The sequence below is a fragment of the Rhipicephalus sanguineus genome, chromosome 6 (assembly GCF_013339695.2).
Source record: "Rhipicephalus sanguineus isolate Rsan-2018 chromosome 6, BIME_Rsan_1.4, whole genome shotgun sequence".
Lineage (NCBI taxonomy): Eukaryota > Metazoa > Arthropoda > Arachnida > Ixodida > Ixodidae > Rhipicephalus > Rhipicephalus sanguineus.
In genome coordinates this window covers 76690731-76708154 of record NC_051181.1, presented here as the reverse complement: position 1 = coordinate 76708154, position 17424 = coordinate 76690731, and the positions used below count along the sequence as shown (strand labels likewise).

Sequence of the window (17424 nt, the reverse complement as noted above, 5' to 3'; positions counted from 1 at the left end):
GGGTGGGTAATTTAAAAGCTTAACTGGCTTAACACGTGCAGAATATTACCGTGTTCCAGCCTGCACTACACGTTCAGGCGATATTCCCTTCAAACTTTACTTCATGCGTGATCGACGGCATGCAAGGCACTCACCTCCATGAGCATCCACGGATCGCTTCATTTTCATGTCATCATTACGGTGCCTTGCGAAAGAGCATGGGTTTACCTGTGGTCGGAAGGCGACTTCGCGTGAGAGCCGTTGAGGAACTGTTCACGTACGTGAGCAAGACGTCGTCTATACAGCCGCATGCTTCCATAGCCGAGAAATGAGAAATGTATACCGCCCTGCCATGAGCGTCGGCAGTGGGGTACAAAAGGGGCACATGCCCCCTCAAGCACCACCAACACTCATGCCTCCCCCCCCCCCCCCAGGGGCGTACCCAGAATTTTTTTTCGGGGGGGGGGGCACATCCATGATATGAACTGGGGATGCGGGCGAGTGTCATTCTGTGCTGTGTGCCATGGCAAAAAATAATTCCGGGGGGGGGGGGCTACGCCACTGCCCCCCTCCAAGCCACACCAGTGTTCCCTTCCTCTCCCACCGCGGTGCAACACGGGTTTTGCACCCCCCAAGACAAAATGCTGCTGACACCTATGCGCCCTGCGCGTTAATCGCGCCGTGTTTCGATTGCCTTCTCGACTAAGCTACGCTGCAACGCGTGATAGTCTTGATAGACCTCGCTCGGCGTTCGCAATTCGCACGGTAGATTATTTCAAAGTCCTGTGTTTTATTTAAAGTCCTGGAGCGTTAGAGACCGTGAGCTGCGTGGCGTAACTGCGTGCACTTGATCGGCCTGGCGCGGCCGCTAGCGTCCTATCTTGGCAGGCGGCTCATACATTTGTACGTTGTGTGTTCTCATCGATCTATTTGCCTTGAAGAGATAGACGGCATGAAGGTCGCTTCGATCGCTGCAGCGGCCGCGTTTCCTTACGCCAGTATTTTGACAGCGAGTGTCCGCGGTCGTCGCCTGTGTTTCACCATGTGTTTGCCTGTGCGCTCTAACACAGTGCTTGTTAAATTAGAGCCCGTATTCACTATAATTCATATAGCCCTACTTCGTAAAACAAAATGACGTGGTTTAGAAAGGCAACGGACGTAGTAGAATAAATTGTCGTCGTTATGTACCTCGCGAGGAAACCGAAGCACATCCGTTAAATATAGGAGGCTATCATTCGTCAGGCTACTACATACGTCGCAGACCCTCCTGCACAGCACATGTATAGGCGCAAGTTTATTTTTTTATTGCGATAGCAATTATATGGACAGTCTCGGCTGATTTTTGCCGTCGCCGCCGTCATGCACCACACACACACACACATATATATATATATATATATATATATATATATATATATATATATATATATATATATATATATATATATATATATATATAAACCACGAAGAGAAATAATTAAGAAAAACTTTCCGACGCGCGACCTCTCGCTTTGCAGCGCGCGGCTTTAGACGGTTAGGCCACCAACACTACCGTCTTTCAGCCTCCTAACGGCGAGCTATTTATATACACCATTTACTTCAGCATGCTTTCTTAGTCACCACATAGATGGCGCGATGTGAGCGCCGTTGCTTTTCACCCTACAGGGCGTGGTCGCCTTCGTGCGATTATCTCGAGGAAAGAAGGGGCGGCCCGATGGGGGGGGGGGGGTGGAGCGGTGGGTTGTATGTCATGTGCTTTCCCCGCGATGTCCGCGCTGAAGTCACAGAGCGTACGAAGGTCACTTCGCTCGCTGCAGCTAAAGCCCCTCCATCGCAGCCGGCGGAAAACGCATGGAGGGGCTTTAGCTGCAGCGGCCGCGTTTGCGAAATGAGCGCGCTGTTCAAACAGAAATAAGTAACTGTGACAGTTAGTTCGCGCTCGTCCTGTGTGTACCTGTTCGTTCGTTTCGTGCGTCCTGCTTTATGTTTGAGCAGTGCGCTTCAAGTGTCGAGCTGTGAGTTCTTTTCGTGCGTCCTTTGGGTTCGAGCGACGCGCTGGCAATTTCGAGCTGCTTGCCGTTCGTCACGTTTACATTCCAATTTATTGCTATCGCATTCATTGCTTCGCCGTTGCGGTGAAACTGTAACTTTTTCTCTTTTTGCTGTTGCAAGAGCTTCACACACACAGATATATATATATATATATATATATATATTCGTTTGAGAAAGGAAGACAAACCAGCGAAACAAGCTTTACTAACGTTTCGGCAGGAGGGCCTGCCTTCGTCAATGTCACTCTTACCAGAGTCCTTCACAGCATTGATTGACTCTGCGCTGACGAAAGCAGGCCCTCCTGCCGAAACGTTAGTAAAGCTTGTTTCGCACATTTGTCTTCCTTTCTTCTCAACTGCATTTCCCACCGGATCCATTGAACTTCGTCCTCGCATATATATATATATATATATATATATATATATATATATATATATATATATATATATATATATATATATATATATATATATATATATATATATATTGGAATGAACGACCAGGAAATTTATCTGGCCGTTCATCTCTCTCCTCTCATTCCACTATGAGGAGGGTGCCTTCCTGAGGCTCCTGCACCCCCACCTCACTGAGAGAGAAATCCTGGCGCCACGTCTCCGTCGTAATGCGGGGACCAACAAATAATAATAATATTAAATAGTAAAGGACAGCAGCGCAAGCACCACAAGCGATCATGCCTACAAGAGCTCGCCAACACGGCCCATCCCGCCCGAATTGCGCGGCGTCGGTCAAACTTAGGAAAAACGCCGTATTAGTGTTCAAGAGCTCACCGCAGTTTGTGCATAACAAAATCTAGGGAACTATTCTTTCGCTTACTGACATCGTTATTGAGCATCATATTAAGACGCTCTCCCTTCGTGAAGTAGAAGCAATGTTGTACTTACAGCGCAGGGGCGTAGCCAGGGGGGGGGGGTGGGGGTTCAGACCCCCCCCCCCCCCCCGAAATTTTTCAGTTTTGCTTGCGTATAATACACGCGCACATACAAAGGAACGCACAAACATACATAAAATATGGTTGAACCCCCCTCGAAAGAAATTTCTGGCTACGCCCCTATTACAGCGTGAGGAAAAACTGTAATGACGCAAAGAAGACGGGGACGAAGCGAAGACACGAACAGCGGCTTGAATAATAATGAGGTGCTGCACCTAAATGGGGTGTACACCCACGGCCGCTAGATGAAAACGCTTTTCCATCCAGCGGCCGCGGTACACCCCTCCCGTACAGCGCAGGAAAGAGGGACCCGCCCGACGGGTCCCTTCACAGAAAAGGTTTTCACTGGCTCTTGGCGCGCAGCAAAAATGAAAAGAGAAGAAAAAAGCCCTCACTGACGGGGCGAGGAGTATCCAGCCAATGGAGCGCCTCAGGAAAGCGAAGGAGGGCCGTAGGTACAAAAGACAGGGACATAAGGCGCGATTGGTCATTTTATACGTGTTGCCTCTGCAGGCATGGTTTTCAGGCATGCATCTCAGGGCACTCACAACCACATTAATTGTTGGCCTGTTGAGGCATTTTTCCGTTCTCGCATAGAGCGGTTAGAGGCTTAGAGCGTTCTCGGCCATTCTCTCTTTCGCAATCACGCTCGTACTTAGCAGGTTAATTACTGCACGGGCGGGGCCTAGCCGCCGCAGTGATACAGTGGCTACGGTGCTTGGCTGCTGACCAGAAGGACGCGGACTCGATCCCGGCCGTGGCGGTCGCATTTCGATGGAGGATGTTACAAGAACGATCCAGAGGTAGCGCAACCATCCCGTGCATTGTTTCACATAGAGTTAATATACTGGCTCTAGAGGAAAAGCTCCCCATAGAACCGCATGGGTTCCGCCATGATGGAACAAAACAATCGTTGCCAGCGTTGCCAGACCCTGAGACGCTCGCTATATTTGACGGTAGTAATCAGTTTTAATCTACGGACCTAAGCCAGCTACGCGCTGTTCAGAGAACATCAGCTGTGTTTTGATGCGTGAAGCCGTGTGTTAGTGTACGGTTGTCTGTGCAGCTGGTCCGGCTGATAACAGTTAAAATTTCCACCTGCTTGTGCATGGTTTTGACTAGGCACAAAGATCACTCGACAGATTCGCAGCTCGAAGCAAAGTCCGTAGGCCGTGGTCGCGCGCTGATTCGACTTGCAATGGCGAGACATCTGTATCCACGTTCTTTTTCAGCTCATTGCTGCCGTACTTCAGCGCAGAGAGCCGTAAAGCAGAAAAATGTCGACTGCAGCATGCAGCGGCGAATGTGAGTGAGACATCTCCCGAAAGCTTCAATCGAAACTAAAGTTACACGGCCCACGAAGCTTTACGGCTGTTAAAAAGTACAAAAAAATCGGTTGCGACTAGTTCGTACATAACTTTCAGGGCTTGTCTCATCTCTTCTTTGCCGTCCGTCCTGGTTTGCACTGATGCACTGAAGTTTCCAGCTCGAAAGAAAAAAGGGCTGTCACATGAAGTCGAGTGGTATGCGGCGACAGAAGACGCACACAACGGGACACTATGACAACTACGAGATAGACGTCGCGAACGACGACGCGCAAACCGGCGCAATCGGCCGCAAGCACGCACTCGCGTACTCGGGAGTGTTGATATGGTGGTGCCATCTAGTTAACCAGCCTGCAAACGCTCCTTTCCGCGCGCAGTAAATTGCATAAATAGCCGTCGTATTCTTTCGTAGAAGTATTCAAAATAAACACAAAACAATATCCGCAAGTTTTTAATTGTGCAGATGCTTCTTTAGGATTGATATGTGATGGCAAGAATGACAACGTTCCAACTCTATGGTGTTTCACGCAATTCCTCAGCTACTCCGAGCTTGGGCGTGAAGGGGGCGATCGGAGTTTCGCCTGGCTTCCTCTTTTGATTAGAAATTTATAACAAAGTGATCATATGCAACAGCACACTGCAAAATGAGGCTTAAAAACTGCACATTTATTATGCAGGAGGTTCAATTTATCCAACCCTCACGTATCGGGCTCTTTCGGCGCCACTAGTCGACACAAGTTGCAAAAACAAGTGGTGTACACAATTGTGCACAAATTCGTCTCAAATGGTTAAGTTGCGTGCATTACTGCAACTTTCATATTTGCGCGCGGCATGACCTCGAGTAGCTGATGCATGTTCCTCTTTCCTTTTCTGTTTTGTATGCGCTTTCATTTGCTATAACTACTGCAACAGCATAGTTGTGGAACCATGTGGTATCAGAGGGCACGTGAAATCGTGGGAGTAAAATTTTGGTACCATTACAGCTCGGTTGGGTATTCTGTATTTCCTCGTTTGATAGCGAAACAGACGTGCTCGAATGTATTACTATAGTGGAGTGTGCGCGCGCAGGTTCCGTTTTCTTGCTTTAATAACGAAGCTGTTTAACCTAGCCGTAATTTCTGCGGCCTCTCAGAAAACTATCACCATCATGAACGGGTATATATGTTCCACATAAACTGGGCAAATCCCACTACTCACCACTGGTTCAAAAATAGAGAGAAATAATGGGAATAATAAAGATAGACAAAGACATAGAAAGAGAGAGAAAGAGATAGAAAAGAAATAGAAAGATTAAGAGAGAAATAAAGAGAAAGGAAGGGAGAGAGAAAGCAGCGATAAAGAAATTCCATGAGCATTAAATTTTTCATTACTCATAATTGGCAGGGCACTTTAATTCAAAACAAATAGCGTAACAAGGAGTCACAACATGCAGAAATTATAGGACGAATTCACCATCTACTCGGCCGATCCCCTCCATTGGGTATGTGCCATGAGGAGAGGTCAACAACAACAACAACAAAGAAAGGGTCGTTCTATGAGAAGTGCGAACGCTCGTTTCTGGAGTTTGGACATCCGTGTCGTAACTAACCTAGCTAAAGTTAGCGACAACATAGAAACAACCAGATTAGACTTCATGAGAATCGTCCCGTTTCGCTGTTTCAAGCCTTGCGCGGCTTAGTGCAAGCTTCGCAAATTTTTTTATTTGGTTATTTACGAACACTAAAAGTCCTTTTCAGGCCCGAACAGGTGTGGGTATTTCACAAGAAATAAGCATGACAAGACGTGCGTACCTTGATATTTCCTTTCTTGGGGTGTGCTCGTGGTCTTTTTCGCGTTTTATTTTCGTAATCAAGATAGATGCTGTTTTCTCGTCATTTGCGTTAGAATCAGTGGCGTAGGCAGAAATTCTTTTTTTTTTGGGGGGGGGGGGGGGGGGCATTTGATCCGACATTGGGTCTGGGCAGATAAGTGAGGTCGAGTGCAGGGGCGTAGCCAGAAATTTTTTTTCGGGGGGGGGGGGGGTTCAACCATACTTTATGTATGTTCGTGCGTGCGTTTGTATGTGTGCGTGCATATATACGCAAGCAAAATTGAAAATTTTCGGGGGGGTTTGAACCCCCCCAACCCCCCCCTTGGCTACGCCCCTGGTCGAGTGTCATCTTGAGCTCCGTATCACATGGGGAAAAAATCCGGGGGGGGGGGGGCACGGGCCCGGTGTGCCCCTCCCCCCTCCCCCCCTGGCTACGCCACTGGTTAGAATGGTCACATGGGTGTGATCATAGTAGTGCGCAGGGTTCCCCATTAAGGGGGCAAAGGTTCGTCGCAGCGCCCCCCCCCCCACTCTACTAAGTCAATGTATGGGGCAGATTTTGCGCCCCCCCCCCTCTTGGGTGACTAGAAGGGTCAATGTACGGGGCAGATTTCGCGCCCCCCCCCTCTTATGTGATTAGGCGGGGCCGCCCCCCCCCTGCCCCCCCCCCCCCCCCCCACTGTGCGCACGCCTATGGGTGTGATGGTGGTAGCAATCTTTTCTGTACATGTGCTTCCAATAAACATTCAGTTGCGAGTCAGTGCTGTGGTTCGTCCCCCCTTCTACTGTGCCCGCGCCGTGTTTGCGCTGTTTGTCGAAAATGTTCAATGACAAGACAAAAAAAAAATTGGGGAAATGCACATTTCCAATGCAGAATTATGTGCGATAAATGTAATAGGCTAACAAAACGTGATTCACAAATCAAAAGGCAAAGCGTTGATACTAGATTTGCCCACAATAATTTACTACATTGGGCAATTTACGTAGTGTAAGTTTACACAAAACGCACACGAGAATTGAATAATTACCTTTAGTAGTAGAGCATTAATTTTTACAATCACAGTATTTTCTATGTAATGAAAATGACAGTAATCAGTCAATCAACATTATTATAGCTGTGCCTCCATGCAAATCCCACCCCCCTCCCCCGAAAAAAAGTTTAAAAAGTGTTCTAAAAGCGACATTAGCACTATTTCTTCCCATGTATACATATTATCCAAGGGCGTAGCCAAAAATTTTTTTCGTGGGGGGGAGGGTTCAACCATACTTCATGTGTACGTGTGTGCGTTTGTATGCGTACGTGTACATATTACACACATGCAAAACTAAAAAAAAAATGCGGAGGGGGCTTTGGATAGGCTTGGCTTGATTAGGCCTACTTTGTAGTCTGACCACAGTTCTTGTCCGCTTCCACATAATTGTGAGAAGTGCGCAAACCGTACATTGGAAGCGAATTCGAATAATAAAGATTCAGTGCAAATCGAATCGAATAATTTTAGAATATTTCTCAAATATTTTTTCCAAATACTTCGAAGCGAGATTACAGAAAAAAATTGCAGAAAAATCCCTAAATATGCTCTTACGAGACAGGAAGAAGAGAGAAGGAATGTAGGAAAGGCAGGGAGGTTAACTAGACAGGAAAAATTACAAGAAACAAACATGGTCAAAGAACGGATTTATTCCCGAGGAGGGATGCGGCTTTCGTATAGCGAAAAATAACAAAAGAAATCTATTTTCGAAAGCACATTTTCGGTTTCTGTAGCCCTTTTTCTGATTGCAAAATATCGTCAGTGAAAACTACATAGAGGCTCGGAAAACAAATTGTCGTGCTTGCCGAGGTGGCGAAAATTATTGCGACCGGAAATCACAAAAAAAACATCGTTAAAAAAATTATAGCGCCGCAACGGCGCAACCGGGCGCCCGCATCTTGGGCTCGTCGGAAAGAGCATTTCCCCCGCCTTCAAATTTCCCGCTTTAGCTAGGTACCCCATTCAGAAAAAAATAGAAAAAAAAAGCAAATGTTTGAAGTTCGTTCCGAGGCCTCCGATTGGCTGCGTCCGCCATGTTGCTCCAGCACGCCGCGCCATTGGTCCGATCCTCGCTCCGGTAGAGCGTCGTCAGCTGCTTGCACGTCGCGAGGTCACGGCCATAGGCGTGCGCACAGGGGGGCGCCCCCCCCCCCCTAATAACCTAAGAGGGGGGGGGGCGCAAAATCTGCCTCGTACATTGACTTACAAGGGGGGGGGGGGCATGTGATCATTTTGCCTTCAGCAACATGATCATATGCAACAGCACACTGCAAAATGAGGTTTAAAAACTACACATTTATGCAGGAGGTTCAATTTATCCAACCCTCACTCTATCGGGCTCTGTTCACAGGAACACTCGTTCTGTGTTCACAGGTCGACTATCATTTAGAATATAATTACGCTTTAGTTTGGCAGCTGCACGCGGACGCTCAAGCATCAGATTACGATAGTGCGTCGCGCTCGTCGCAAACATCGCAGACGTGCGTCTCGGACACTGTTCTGCTTATCAGCATTTCGCACCTCGTGACGATGACCATCGCTGGACGACTCTTCGTACTCGCGCTCGCAATCGAGCACGACGTACTTTGAAACATCGGGTACCGCGGCCACGCACATCGGCGACCACACTTACTGCTCGGAGTCGTGGCTAGGCATAACTCCGCTCACGGCGCCGATGTACGATACGAATCCGAACTTTGCGGGCAAGAACATCACGCTAGCGGACATGCGAAAGCGAAGAAGCCGCAATGTGTTTCGTCGCAAGCAACGAATCGCATCGCCCGCTGGCTCCAAGGAACCGTGGAAGGGCATTTCACGCATCGAAAGCGGAGCGCCCGGCAAGCTCGTCGCGCAGCTGGCGCAGCGACCGCTCGGAACACCGATGGAAGCGGCTAGCAGTCGTACGTCGGCGTCCCAAAACGCAAGACCAAGCACGCTGAACGCCGATTTATCTGTATATTTATTTTACGTTATTATAAACCGTTATATTTATTTTCCATAAGCTCTAATAGTAAAAGTTCCGTGCGAATCGAATAGCAAACTTGTGTCCGTGTTTGCACGCCCTGTCTTTTTGGATAGCAAACACTATTCGAAAAATATTCGAAAGTTCGAATATTCGCACACCCCTAATTAGCAATAAATAAGCAGTTTCCACACACAGCACTGTTCGACGATGGATTAAGAATGATCAGTGCATAACCAGGTGAAGTCTAGCAAAACTGCGATTTGGCCTAGTTGGAACAAGTTCATTTTGAAATACTTGCGCAGGCACACAAGGACAAAGAAGAGAGACACACACAGGCGCATGTGTGTGTCTGCATGCGCATGTGTGTGTGCGCCTGTGTGTGTCTCTCTTCTTTGTCCTTGTGTGCCTGCGCAAGTATTTCAAAATGATCAGGTGAAGTCTGCCCCTTTAACACTGGATCCCAATAAACAAATGGTCATCTTTGATGCCTCGTACCCCTCCTTTGGGTATGAATTGTATTGTACGTTTGACTGTGTACAGTTGACATTTTTAAATATTAGGAACTTGTTTGTTAATATAGCAACTATTTCATTCAAATGCTGAACTGCATATGTCGTTATTCAATTTGTAATCATAATGTTCTGAATACTCGTGCACACAAGGCATCAGGAAGCAGAAGGGTGGTGCTATGGCTTGTCTGTCCCTGGAGCAGCAATGTACCTTCAAGTTTTGCTGAATGTTCCCGCACAAGAGTGATTTCACATTCCAAACAGCCATAAAACACTTGTTCTCTCTAGCGAACCAGTGGTCATTTAAGCATCAATGCCTCGCACTACCGTGTGTCGAACAGAACGAATGCACTTCTCTAGCATAGATGTGCTGATGTCTTCCTCAGCAAGGGGACTCGATGAGTCAAAAGCCTGCCCACTGGCACTGTCTTCGTGTGCCCCTGAATAACCACATTTGATGAAATCCACACACCGAGCTAAACCGTAAAAATTCGCAGACTATCCTCCGTCCTTTATTAAGAGAAGAAAGAAGAAAAGACAGAACAGTTTCAGGAGCTGGAATCGTCGTCACTCTGCTCTTCCTCATCACTGCAGTGGTCCGGCTCGAACGCCGCTTTGGCCAGGTACGGTGCCCAGCCGCACTGCAAGAGCTGTGTCTGGCAGGGTGGAGAAGATGAAGCGAACGTTAGTCACGTGTTTCACACTGAGACAAAAGACAGACAAAGGTGGGTTAGAAAGAAAGAAAATAAATCGACCCTTTTTGCAACTGCACCTGAACTGCACTCGTACCAATAGCTGTTATTCCCAATATCGCAAAACAGTGGCATAGCCAGGGGGCCGGGAGGGGGGGGGGTGGCTTGAAACCCCAAACCACCCTTGGCCCCGAAATTCTTACATTTTGTATGTGTAATACACACACACAAACATAAAAAAGGGGAGGGGGAGTCAAAACCCTCCCCTTCCAAAAAAATTTCTGGCTATGCTTCTGTTGCAAAAGATGACAATCAGCATTCATCAACTAGGTTCGCACTGTTTCATTTCAGTTTCAGCACTGTTACGTTAACAGGTCAGCAACCTTTTGAAGCTGTTGGACAAGTAGTCAAATTGCCGTTTCAAAGTAGGCCAGTCTATGTCCACATTTGTGGGAATGAAAGGAGGAGGATAAGTGCGGATACAAAGTAATAATGGCACTTAAAGGATATACACACATTAGTAGAACACACATTTGGCCAAGTTGGTTAGGATTCATCTTGAAAACTGCGCTGCAGCAACACGAGGACAAAGAAAGAAGCGCCTGTTGCGTTGTTTCTTTCTTTGTCCTCGTGTTGCTGCGCTATTTTCAAGAGGATATATACAAGTGTATTTGATATCAGGTGCAATGATACCGTATACCCTGCGACAACTGTGGCGCTGCTACCTTCCTGTGCTGTGCTGAGGGCAGATTGCCCTGAAAGCCAAATTCTCCCAGTGTGCAGTCAAACTCCTGTCTAATGCTTTGGATTTTTTTTAGTTATCCAATGTTCCCGGGGCATAGCCAAGATTTTACTTATTTATTATTTTTTGTTTATTTTGGGGTGGGGGGTCGAAACCCCGACCTCCTTTCTGGCTAAGCCTATGCTATGTTTAGATAACTATGAACAAATTTTGCATTCATGCAAAGGGAGTCTACACACCAAAGGCAAAGAATAAGAGGTCCAATTGGGTATTTGAGATGGTTTGACGTTTTTCCTGACGATGTTCTGCTGTGACGTGCCTTTTTTAAAAGTTGTCATGTGGGCTTCCAGTCTGACGCTACAGGGATGAGGGATTTCCTTTGAGTCCGGTGCACTCAGTTTCAGTTTCACCTAGATTAGGGACTTGAATTTCGATGATTATTATCTCAAATTATGTGCATTTTTCGCGACTTTTAAAAAACGGGCATGTCATAAATTATCACGTCCCACAACTCTTCCGTACAAACAACGGCCCTAGAGCGAATAATTAAAATTTTAATTAACAATTTTTTGGTTAATTGCTCATTTGATTGTGGCTTTAGGTGCAGCAAAGATTTCCCGCCTCGGCGTAGAGTTCACTTGCAAAGACAACAGGGGCCCAACTGTCATAGCATTTTTATAAAAAATCTGTATTGCCTAAAAAGAAAAAAACACCCTGTATGACCTCATGGCATCAAGACAGGCAAATTTGAGGCCCTTGCTATGCAAAAAGAAAATTATTCGAGGGGATAGGTTCTTTTTTGGGTGTCGAAACCGTTACCAAGTGATTGAACAGTCCATAGCAGAAAGCAATAGATTACTTCGTATACTATTAAGAAATTTCCCTATTCAATTATGTCCCTAGCAGTAAAGACTGTCCAGTACTGTTCTTGAATTGAGTACTGCACCAGAAAAAACAGCTTCTGTATCAAAAGCCAACATCACAGCGCAAACGTGAAAATTTCTACACTCACAGAGCCATAAATTTCCCATTTGCCTCGAGGGGTGGGGTGGGGTTTCGATACAGCTGGCTTGGACCGCATGAGGGGAGTCAGCTGCATCAAACTTATGGAATGAGGTACGCAAAATAAATGCGGCATTGCTGTTATCAAAGTTTGAAAGTTTGCGCAAGGTTCATTCTAGCATTATATACTGCATGTCTAGAGCAAAAATTCAGCGACTAATTATGAATTATGGCTGGCGAGGTATGCAGTGTGAAGGAGGCCTCAACCATGCGTTCGTAACCCCCTCCTTCCCTCGGAGCAGATGAGCACAGCAACAATCCACACATCACTTGATACGGTACCAAAGAGAGTGAGAGAACACTTGTATTTCAGATCTACAGTTGTACCTGAGCAGTGAGCAAGGACTCGGGCAAATGAATGTCTCCGCGGATGAGGGCGTTGACCTCGGACAGCCGCTCGGGTGGCTCGGGGGTGGTGATGTAGAAGATTTGCTCCAACGGATCAATAGCACGCACGAGGCCTGCAATAAACGACACTGTTAGGCCGTTTTTTTGTTCAAACACCCCGTTTGCGTGGGTGTGTCGAACTGTTTCCACTTTCACAATTAGCTAATCCACTAAGCCAATAACACTGCACAAGAGCCACTGTGGCGAATGCTCAGTTCAGCTATGGAGCTGCTATTACAAGTGATGTCATAAAAATTTTGTCTGGGAATAATTTGAGCCATTGCCACCTCTAGCCCTTCAAGAATTCAAGAGACAGAGTGCAGAGTGTTCATACGCAACACCTTTACTAGAATGAGGCTACCGTGGTCAGGAGTTGAAACGATAATCTACCTAAGATGACTGTGCCGTAACCATTAGGCCAATATATTATTCAGTCGAGTACATGACAACAAAAAATCCCACACAGAATTTGCTTTGGAAGTTGTCCAAGCCATGTGTAAGCATACAGTTTTATAGTAGGTTGTTGTCTTCTCTAGAACACAATTTAGGAGCTTGCTCCTTTTACTGGGGGGTTGTCTTTTGTCCCTCCTGCTGTGTACGCGAGTTCCGTTGATTCAAGGGCGCCTGCTCTGCTCTCGGCGGAGCACGCCGAGAAGAAGAAGAAGCCAAGGCAGCAGCGCGGGCTCGCCGCCAAAACCATGCGGTGAGAGCTCGCGAGGCCAAAGAGAGACGCCAGCGCCGACAGCAAGCACGAGCCACTACCAGCACCGAGGCGGCGGCAGCAGCGAGGGCTTGCGATGCCGAAGTTAAACAGACTCGTTGACAAGCGGACTCGGAGGCGGCACGGGGCCTGCGAGGCCGCAGCGAAGCGGGCGCAAAGACAAGCGGACCCCGAGCTGGGAGCCCGCGAAGCAGAAGAAGCCATTATACTAAAAGCAAAACATTCCCCTGAGCTTACCTGATCCGTAAATAAGCTCTTAAACAAAATGTATATACTGCATTAATATGTAAATTTATGTATATAGTGCATCAATATGTAAATTATAAACATTGTATATATAACACTGTGTTATAACATTGTTATAAACATTGTGTATATACATTCACACCACAACAACTCTCGTGTCACTCCTTTATATGATGATGATTGAGCAGATGTACAGAGGATTCACGGTTTACCGGATTTAACCTCTGGAGCAAGCTCCTTCATCATCATTCACTTCGTGGATATGCTGTGACTTTTTTTGGGTAGCATCAGCATTGAGTCTTTCATTTTCTCTTCTAGTGTTTGTCAGTGACTGGAATGACTGTATGGCAGGTGCATGCCGCTAGCACCAAAACGCGAGTTAAGAATGAAATTTTTGCAAAGTCGGAATTTTCCTGATTTGTAAAATTCTCCATGTCGGCGTACTACATCTTGTCCAGCCGAGGGCTTTAATTCCACGACCATGAAATTCAACAAAGCTTTCACAGAGAGCGCTTGTTTCTTTAAATTTGTTATGCACTGGCAGTACAGCACATTCATATGATTCAGACATATACAAATTTTGCAAGCACGGGTGTGTAGGCCGGTGGTTAAGACACTCGCCTTTGGAGCTTGGAGGCTCGGTTTCAAACCCAGTTGTGCCAAGAAGGTTATTTCGTTTTATTAAGGCTTAGATGCCTCATCCAATGCGAAAATTCACCGCTGACGTCAGCGGCGTCAACACGAGTGATGATGATCATCATGCAATGACATCACCGTACGACATCATCACGACGTCAGGTCGCCAAAATTTGTGACATCATCAAGAAGTCACTATGACGTCACATAGTGTGACGTCACGTGATGATTGTCACTCAGTCAAAGGTGGGCCGGTCCCGAAGGCACTGCAAAATCATGTGAGGTGCAGAAACTTGAACTTCATTTCCAACACAAAAAAGTTGGAGGTTTTGCATGCCTCCTATCCCGGAGGCAGGGCAAAACAACGTTAGGTGCAGAAAGTTTTCAGGTGCAGGATTAATACAATTGACAGAGAAGAAAAAGGAGACGACGACTTTCGCCTATGATTCGTCTTAGGCAAATGCGTAAGAGACCCTGTGGCTTTTTCATTAATTTTTTAATGGAGATGATCTTATGCAAAAGATGAGTGGATGGACAGACAGTTTTCTCATCAAGCCAGCATAGAAATACTTACGTATTTGAAAGAAACACGAACACGGTGCAGATATTCTACCCCCCTCCCCTCCTCTCAATATTCTTGCCCTGTGTCATCCCTGGGTCCATTTCTCACTGTATAATCTGCACAAACCCGCACGAGCCCCCGCAGTTGCCCAGTTCGCTCAATGCACAGTGCTGATGGATTTAAATACGACAATTTAGGGCTAAATAATGCACACACTTCCACTTCCACCATCATCAGTTGGTGTCATACTGGCGTAATTTTGACTTGAACATTTACATCAGAGCCAACATTACCTTTAGCGGTCAGAATTAAAGTGATCCTTCATGTAGTACCAAACATGAAAATTACGATTCAATTCAATTCAATTCAATTCAATATACTCATCAGAACTGTACTGCTACAGCATATAAATATTTCGACAAGCGACTGAGAAATGAAGCAGAAAAATCGTCATTCTGAGTGCTGGCACCGGGATGGGCTGCGGCAGCCCACCCCCACACATGCTATACTCGTTTACAAGTCAAGAGCAATGTGGCTTTTCGCCATCAAAGGACCCCCTTTGAGCCAACGGTGTCGCTCTGTCAATGTGACATCGTGGCCGACCACTCTGCGCCTACAGGCAGCACTTGGACCACAGCTTCTATGAGTGCATCCCCACCGTAAAGTAGTTCCTCTGGAAGCCTTCATTTTGAGCAAAGATAAAATTTTAGTTCAATGTTTTTTATTTCCCCATTAGAATACAACACGTGCAAGAGGTTATTGGTCAGCTAGAGTAGTGAACTGCAGCTTTACTGCTGACGGCGAATTTCTGCTCTTCGGTGTTTTCCCTCAACCGTTTCATTCTGGTTTTGAGCATCGCTAGCTATCTTTTCGCCATGGAGCCCGACCAGGTGACATCGGAATGTGCTTTATCGCTCTCGAATGAGGACCGCAAAGTTCGTTACCATTCACGCCATGCCGATGGTGATGGCCACTTTGTATCGCACAGGGTATTGAAGTGCTGATCAACGGCGCAAATATTCCAGTACGTGCATCGGCGACTGTTTCCAGGCAGCGCCAAGCACTTGCGCACCAGACGAAACATCACAGCGATCGTCATTACCGAACACTGCACACAACTCACAAGCAAGGCTTTTCGTGGAACTCAAATTGGGATATGAATGAACGGCACTGAAGTCGGCTAGCGAGAGCGCGATATCAGTAACGCCACCGATGGATTGCCGCAAATAGTGGAGGCGGTCATTTTGGTTGTGGTCTATAAGCGCGGAAGAACATGCTTTGTGATTTCTCTAGTGAGCGCGGTGGGAAGGCTGCGACGTCACGATGACACGGCGACGCCATTGGCTGGAGGGGGGGTCCTTTGACGGCGAAAAGCCACACTGCTCTTCTGATCTGAGGATACATCAGTGTTGGCAACCAATTTTTGGAAAATACCCGACATCATGGTCAAAATTACCCTACTTTACCCCATGCAATTTTTTATATTACCCTACATTTCACCCTACACCTAAAAATAGTGCAGTGTAACAATAATAAGGTACAGGCTATACTTCAACTGAACGACATGCAGACGTGTGGTGGCGCTGAAGTGGGCAGTGACTTCAGCAGTTTGAAAATTGACTTCGACAAAAGACTAAGGAACACGAAAGACAGCAAATGGGAAGAGAAAGTGTGGAAGTATTTGTATAGAAAGAGGGTTGACGCACAGTTGAGAAAAATAACTAGGAGACTCACCAGCAAGCATACGGCTGGCAGTGTAGGGGATATGGCAATAAAGAGTGTTAAGCAAGAAGTCGAAGAGGCGGAAAAGATGTATTGAATAACAGTGATGGAAATAAGACTGGCTCTGAGTAACTACCGAAAGGGTAAAGACAAAATAAGCAAGGATGCATTTTACGATAATTCAAGGGGAAGCACTTTGCTGTTTGAAGCGAGGACAGGTTGCCTTAGAACGGGTAGTTATAAGGCGAGATTCAGTAAAGAAGAGAAATGCACACGCGTAGGGAAGGAATGGAAACGACAAATCATGTTTTAATTTAATGTGGAGATATGCACTCTGTTGTATGTCAGGGCACTGGCCTACATGAAGCCTCGGGTTTTAGGGACATCAATGGAAAAGTAAACAGGCCGGTGATAGAAGTAAGAAATGACTGGACGACTGGTGGTGGAAAAGTAGGCAGGAAGCAAAAAAGTAGCAAGAAAACTAAGGTTAATCTGCGGTAAGGCGCAGAGCAGAGCTCTGAATTTATAAGTTTTTTCAATACTAAACTCTTGAGCTTCATGAAGCGCAGGTGACACGCTCTTCCATCTATCTACTGCCATTGAAAAAAACTTGCATTGAATCATCTTATGTATTCGCCTACGATGACACGAAGGCGAAATCCATCTTTTGCTTCTTCAGTCCATTCTATTGATCGCCCTGCCCTCAAAAGATCTCTGCACCTAGCGTGGTTTTGCACTGCCTCTGGGATCGGAGGCATTGCAAGCTTTCCGCATTTCACGTGCCTCTGAGATCGGCCCACCTATGACAAAGTGACGATGTCATGTGATGACGTCACGAATTCTGGCGATCTGTGAGGTCGTTGTGTGGCGATAATTTTTTGCATCACTCGTGTTGACGTCGATGGTCACTTTTCGTGTTTGATGAGGCATCTAAGGCTTTCGCCTATTAACTGGAACCGACTGCAGTCGCAAAATTTAAAAGCCCCTCCACGCAACTAACGAATGGGTCACGGCGGAGAGGGAAAAGAAAAAAACC

The 17424-nt window shown here is 46.6% G+C and overlaps 1 protein-coding gene and 1 long non-coding RNA gene across 3 annotated transcripts in view; both read right to left on the bottom strand.

Annotated features, from left to right (window-relative positions):
• The window catches only part of LOC119397931 (uncharacterized), a 452016-nt gene that overhangs the window by 141463 nt on the left and 293129 nt on the right, over nucleotides 1-17424 (bottom strand). The window lies entirely within an intron of this gene.
• LOC119395904 (polynucleotide 5'-hydroxyl-kinase NOL9) overlaps nucleotides 10096-17424 on the bottom strand; it is a 49190-nt gene continuing 41861 nt past the window's right edge. The window contains exons 14-15 of the mRNA XM_037662918.2: nucleotides 12442-12575; nucleotides 10096-10274 (exon numbers count right to left, since the gene is read on the bottom strand). Of these exons, the coding sequence (XP_037518846.1) occupies nucleotides 10167-10274; nucleotides 12442-12575 (242 nt within the window). The 3' untranslated portion in view covers nucleotides 10096-10166. The remainder of the gene's footprint in view (nucleotides 10275-12441; nucleotides 12576-17424) is intronic.